This window comes from Hevea brasiliensis, chromosome 8 (assembly GCF_030052815.1).
Source record: "Hevea brasiliensis isolate MT/VB/25A 57/8 chromosome 8, ASM3005281v1, whole genome shotgun sequence".
Taxonomy (NCBI): domain Eukaryota; kingdom Viridiplantae; phylum Streptophyta; class Magnoliopsida; order Malpighiales; family Euphorbiaceae; genus Hevea; species Hevea brasiliensis.
In genome coordinates, this window is record NC_079500.1 from 92,800,314 (window position 1) to 92,807,020 (window position 6,707).

Sequence of the window (6,707 nt, forward strand, 5' to 3'; positions counted from 1 at the left end):
TTCATAAATATTTATTTATCAATAAAAGAACCCTAAGTGATGAAATCATGAATTGAAACACAAGTACGTGCTTCATCTGCCGATCCAAGAAATACCTTCCCAAAACCGAGGACTAATTACTGTGTAGATCGAAAACACATGCCCCACGTGGATGTTGCTTATTGGAGAATGCACGGCGCCAACAATGCCATCAAAAACGTCAACTGTCTTTGGTCAAACGAGTGGGCGGCGGATCTTGATCCAACTTCATTACTATAATCTTTCTTTTCACAGCTCTCCCTAACCATTTTTTTTCTTAAAAAAATAAAAATAAAAATAAAAATTCTTTCCTTGTCCTCTTATTTCAAACTTATTAGGTAATGGTTAGTCCTAACAATTTGTTTCTGTGCTTCTATTTTATTTTTATAATAATAAAAAAAAATTACAATTTCTTTTGATAGTGAGGCTATTATGGAATAGTATAAAATCCCCACCAAAATTACATCCACTATTACCAATTTTTTTGACATTGGACTGAATTTCCTTTTCAAATTCACCAAATTAGGAATTAATTTTAATCGATATGATGTATTTTAGAATTTTCTTATCTAGATTTACCTTATAATAAACTCAAGATATAAAATATATAGTAGAATTTACCTATTAAATATATGAACTTCACATATTTATATCTGAAAGTTATTTGGATCTGTTAGACTTATAATGTTAACTATTCGATATTATTATTTTTGATGAGTTCACCAACATAGTTTTTATTAATAGATTCTATTTGAAAACACTTAACTACTATGGAGCAACCATCATCTAGATTAGTTTATACTAAATGTGCATGGAATTCAACAAAAGCAAGTAGAGTTTGCATGAAAAGAAGTCATGACATAACAAGAAAACTGACTTTGTACAATGCATAAATTTTTTTAAATTAGCATACATTCCTTTAGTTATACTCCTATCACAACTAAAAGGAACTAACAACTAATTAAAACACCCTTTAAAGACTCCAAAAACTACATGACTAACTTCAATTCCTCAATATGGGAATACCCATTTTGTGTTCTTGTTCTTTGCTCCATTTCTTGAGTTTTGCTTCTCTTTTTCTTTCTACTATTGCTTCCCACCACCACCATCTTACAGACCAAGGAAGGGACAGGATCACCAGGCTACCAGGGCAACCTCCAAATGTGAACTTCTCCCAATACTCTGGCTACATCATTGTGGACCGATCAGCGGGCCGAGCCCTCTTTTACTGGTTGATCGAGGCCCCGAAGACTGTCAAGCCCAACTTGAAGCCTCTGGTTTTATGGCTCAATGGTGGCCCTGGTTGCTCATCTGTGGCTTATGGAGCTTCTGAGGAAATAGGCCCATTTCGGGTCCGGTCCGATGGCAAGACCCTCCATTTGAATCCATATGCTTGGAATAAAGGTGAACATATGATCAATATCATCAAATTGATCTCTACTCTTAATTTGTTAATATTGATCTCTACGGTGGTTTTGGTTGTTGCAGTGGCAAATTTGTTGTTTCTTGATTCTCCGGCTGGTGTGGGATTTTCCTATTCAAATACATCATCAGATATATACAGAGTTGGTGACAAGAGGACAGGTACAGAATACAAGAAAATTTTTCTTGGAAATTATTTATCAAAAGCTTGGTAGCCTACCCTAACTAAAATTTAAATGTCAATGGATTTGGAAAATTGCAGCTAAAGATGCATATACATTTCTCGTCAACTGGTTTGAGAGGTTCCCTCAATACAAGCACAGGCCTTTCTACATTGCTGGAGAAAGCTATGCAGGTTTCAGTTTATATATTTATATTAAATCGGCAAACAAGTTTTTGAATATTTATTGTCACATTAATCTTTTGTTCATCAATGTTCAGGCCATTACATTCCTGAGTTATCACAAACAATTGCCTGGAGAAATAAGGGAGTCAAGAATCCTGTCATTAATTTCCAAGGCTTCCTGGTAAATCAATCTTTGCCAAATTAACAACAGTTAATTCTTTCTTTACATTAATGGTTAATTTATGGGTTATTTGTTATTGTGATGATGCAGTTGGGGAATCCACTTATAGATGATTATCATGATAATATTGGGACACATGAGTATTGGTGGAACCATGGTTTGATTTCAGATTCCACATATGAAGATCTGAAGAAATCCTGCACAAATGACACATTTTTGTTCCCCAAAAATGGATGTTACATTGCTTTAGATCAAGCTTTCTCGGAGTTCGGAGATATCAATCCCTATAGCATCTTTAGCCCTCCTTGCCCTGGTAGCTCTACTCTCAAACACAATCCAACGCTTTCCCAGCTGGTAAACCCTTGGATCACTCAATTTTGTTTCCTATTTCTAATCGTTCAACTTTTATTATCACTTTGATTTGGGTTAAAAGCCACAGAACAGCCTTTAATTTCTGCGAAGCAAGATTAAGGCTGTGTGTGGGATACTTTGTACATGGGTCCCCTTCTACTACTATTATTATTATTAAATAAACCAAGTTGCCAGTGAACTATTTAAAGTTTAGCTTAATAAAAGCTTTTCTTAGCTTGATTTATTTTCTATATAACCTGAGCCCGAGCCATAGCTAATTGATATTTGGCTCGTTAAGACTTGCAAACTCATTTACTAGGTTTGTGAGCCAATTCGAGAATAAGCCTATGAGCCAGTTGGTGAATAAACTCACTAGCTGGCTCATCTAATTAAAATTATTTAATTTAAATTTATTATCTTAAATCTAATAAAAGTTATATAATTTTAAACTTAAAACTCATTAGAGTTTGTAAAATGAACTGAATTGCTCACGAGCTATTTGAAACTTAGTTCGATAAAAAATTGACTTGATTTAGTTTATTTTTTAAATAATCCAAATTTGAGTTTATAACATTTTGAATTATTTTCTGAATAAATCGTGGTTGAAAAAATTTTTTTAAGTGGGCTTGACTCGATTCATTTACGTCCAAGTTATTATTATTATTATTAATGTTCTGAGAATTGATGAGTGGAGTAAATTGTTGGGATTTAGCCATGGAAATTCAGAGGAAATGATGAGTGTGTGGTGATGAACACAAGAAGATACATGAATCGTCCGAAGGTGCAAAAGGCTCTTCATGCTCACATTATTCAGAGTCCCCGTCGCTGGACCACTTGCAGGTATATATATATATATATATATATATATATATATATATATATATATATATTAATTATCAATAAATTTTAATTTAGTAATATAACATTACTCTCAAAACTATAAATTTTTGAGTTTAAATTTAAATTAAAATTAATTGTATTAAAAAAATTCATATATATTTGATTAGGGTAAATGATTACTATAATTAATTATTATTATTATTATTATTATTATTATGAACTTTGCAGTTCTGCAATTAGAGGGAACTGGAGTGATTCTCCAAAATCAATGTTGCCAATCTTCAAACGACTGATAGGAGCTGGTATTAGAATATGGGTTTTCAGGTAAATAAAGTTAATTAAACATGATTAATTCCTTTTTTGTTTCAATGGCTAATTAATTTTCTGTTCGTGCAGTGGTGACGTGGATGCGATTTTGCCGCTCACTGCAACCCGATACTCCATTAATGCACTAAAACTTAAGATCAACACAAGCTGGTATGCTTGGTACAATGATCATCAACAGGTTAGCTGCCATTTGTTTTAGATTATCTGTTGAGTTATTAATTATACATGAAAAGCTTTTAAATTATTTTATATCAAAATATTCATTTTTTTTTATAAAAATTGATTTTAAAATAAATTATATTTATTCAATTTTTAAATTAAATTTAAATTCATCAAGTTAAATCTAAATATATTATTTTGAATTGAAACCATGAACTAATTGAAAATAAATTAGAAGAGTGTTTCGCTTAATTTATAAAAATTGACTTATCAGTATTTATAAGTTAATTTGAATTTATAAATATTTAAAATTTTAAATAATTACGTATTTTTTCATTAAAGTATTTATAAGTGATTGACAAGTAGTTGATATGTTTGGTAAAAAATAACTTATGAATATATTTATTATTAAAATGACTAAAAAAAATATTACATAATATTTATGATGAAATTTTAAAAATTATTTAATTTATTTTTAAATTTTATAAATTGATTTGATTAATTTATAATTAATTTATTTTAATAAATTATTAAATTTAAATCAAATTGTGTTATTTACTTTTTAGTCGAGAGATAGACACACACACACGACCTATTGGCTCTGCCTAGAGCTAATATTGGTTTTGGTTTGGAATGTGCAGGTTGGTGGATGGAGCCAAATATACAAGGGTTTGACCTATGTGACAGTGAGGGGTGCAGGGCATGAGGTTCCTTTGACTCAGCCTCGACTTGCTTTGTTACTCTTTAGACAGTTTCTTAAAAATGAGCCCATGACAGCATTGGACTAACTAGGTTATTTAATCCTGTTTTCTGTTATGAGTGAATTTTTAATTTTTTTTTCCCAATATTCAAATCATTATTTTTATTTGTATGTTAATAATGATAATATATTAGCCCCTTCAATATTAGCATCTAGATTTCAAGGCTGAGTTTAAATTTTTAATATGGTATTAGAGCTTACTTAAAGTATCGAGATATCTTATAATTTATATTAAGCTCTTTAACCTTAGCACTTGAATTTTAATGTTGAGTTTGGATTTTCAATATTGAGTATGATGATATTTAAGTATAGTTATTTTAATTTATTTTATTTATGGTGGAGCCTAATTAGAGTTAAAAATATTATAAAAAAGGCTTTAAAGATAGGAAACTTCAATTTAAATCATTTTCAATTGTTTAAATTAATTTAGAAATTTCAATTCAAACCCAATTTAGTTCAAAAATTAAGAAATTAAAAAATTTCATAGCGAAATACAAATCAAATACCACTGATTGAGTTTTTAAATTTTTGAGTTTAAATCAAAAAAATTAATAAATTTAGTTTAAAAATTAAGAAATTTAGTTTGTAAATTTTAATTTTTCGACTAAATTAAAACTTTTCGATTAATTTAGATAAAAAAATTAAAAAATAATTAAATTAAACTTTCTCAATAAATACATAATAAAATTAAACATTTTACCTTATAAAAATTTACTTGGTTGGTTAATTTTTTAAAGCAAGTTAACTTGTTCTTGAACTCAATCATCCAGTGAAGGTAATTAATTTTAATATAATATTTGTTTAAAGACTCACTCAACTTCAGTCTAAACAAAACTTAAAGTAACTTTGGCTGAGTACTTATAAATAGTTGAATTTAAATCAAAATTTAAGTAGTTTGCATGGATTGTTTTATATATATATGGCTGATAACTTTCCCTCTCCAGAGCTCAAAATGAGTATATATTGTTATTGCATTATGTCAACAGCTTATTGATTAAATGCATACTTTGTAATGCAGGAGGTTAAAATTTCAAATTTTAATAATTCTCATTTTTCTTAAAAAAAATTTCAAAATACTAAAAAATATAAATTAATTATAAAAAATTTAAATATTTATGTGTGCTTGTGTTCTAATTTAATGATTCTAAGGTTCTGTTTTTTTTTTGAAAAATAATTTATATATGAAAAATATTAAATATTTTCTGTTATTTGATTGTAATTTTAATGTTCATATCATGTACGTATAATAATTTTTATATTTTAATAAAATTATTAAAATTTAAAAACTGAAAATGATTTTTTTTTAGAAAATAACTTCATTAAGGCTCCATTTATTTCACAGAAAATATTTTTTTGAAAAATATTTTCTGCATTTTCTAGTATTTGGAGCATTTAAAAAAATTAATTAATAAAAAATATTTTTTTGATCAAAGGAAAAATTAAATTATTTTTAAGAAAAATCACTTTCTTTTTTTAAAAGAGGAAGAAATCTTTTATTTTCTAAACTTTGATGATTTTATTAAAATGTGAAAATACTTACATATATATCAAATAAATATATACTATTAATCTAATATTGCAACCAAATAATAGAAAATATTTTTATGAAAAATATTTTTTTAAAAATATTTTCTATATACAAATTATTTTCCATGAAATAAACAAAACCTAAAATAACTTAGTTTTTTCCTCTGTTAACTCATTTTCTTGAACATTTTAAATATTAAAAAAATATAAAAAAGTATTTTTTAGAAATTGATTTAGAGAGGAGGGTGCATTATTGTTGACGTGGCATATGAATTCTACTAGTAACAAATGAAATATTTTACGTGATATGTCATGTTAGCAATAACCCTCTCCCTAAATTAATTTTGATTATTGGATAAAATTAAGCTTGATGTAAAAAATTAGACCTAAATTATTGAAATTGAAAACATTAAATTAAAATGCAATTGCATATGAAATTTTGAAATTATTTTATTACTAAATCAGAAATATATTTTTATAACTAAGCATATTTACTCACAAACGGTGAAATTGAGTGAAATTCAAAGATTATTTGAATTCCTTATCTTAATTATTTATCATATAAATATGCTTTCTTGCACTCTTCAATATTCTTTTAGAATCTGCATCAAACACTCTTGGAATTGCAAAGTTCATACTCCATTTTTCTTGCATATCTTTTATATGCAAACAAAAATTGATAAAAAAAAAAAAAAAATCCAGAATCCCATTAGCAGTTAGAGGCAAGGAACTAAAATCCAGAAAATTATTGAACTATTTGCCACCCAATCTTTTTA

At 27.5% G+C, this 6,707-nt stretch overlaps 1 protein-coding gene across 1 annotated transcript; it reads left to right on the forward strand.

The window, feature by feature from the left end:
* Positions 1 to 873: 873 nt before the first annotated feature.
* LOC110647955 (serine carboxypeptidase-like 28) lies at positions 874 to 4,573 on the forward strand. Its single transcript, XM_058151640.1, has 9 exons — positions 874 to 1,422; positions 1,507 to 1,602; positions 1,703 to 1,795; positions 1,882 to 1,967; positions 2,058 to 2,321; positions 3,031 to 3,158; positions 3,387 to 3,482; positions 3,555 to 3,663; positions 4,286 to 4,573. Exons 1-9 carry the CDS (start codon positions 1,035 to 1,037, stop codon positions 4,430 to 4,432), a joined length of 1,407 nt encoding a protein of 468 aa, XP_058007623.1. The 5' UTR covers positions 874 to 1,034; the 3' UTR covers positions 4,433 to 4,573.
* Positions 4,574 to 6,707: the final 2,134 nt, after the last annotated feature.

Bases quoted from the DNA above. Each gene is read 5' to 3' on its own strand.
- LOC110647955 (XM_058151640.1), top strand. From the start codon at position 1,035: ATGGGAATACCCATTTTGTGTTCTTGTTCTTTGCTCCATTTCTTGAGT. The intron at 1,423-1,506 runs GTGAACATATGA...TGGTTGTTGCAG, and splicing joins TCCATATGCTTGGAATAAAG to TGGCAAATTTGTTGTTTCTT. The intron at 2,322-3,030 runs GTAAACCCTTGG...GTTGGGATTTAG, and splicing joins ATCCAACGCTTTCCCAGCTG to CCATGGAAATTCAGAGGAAA.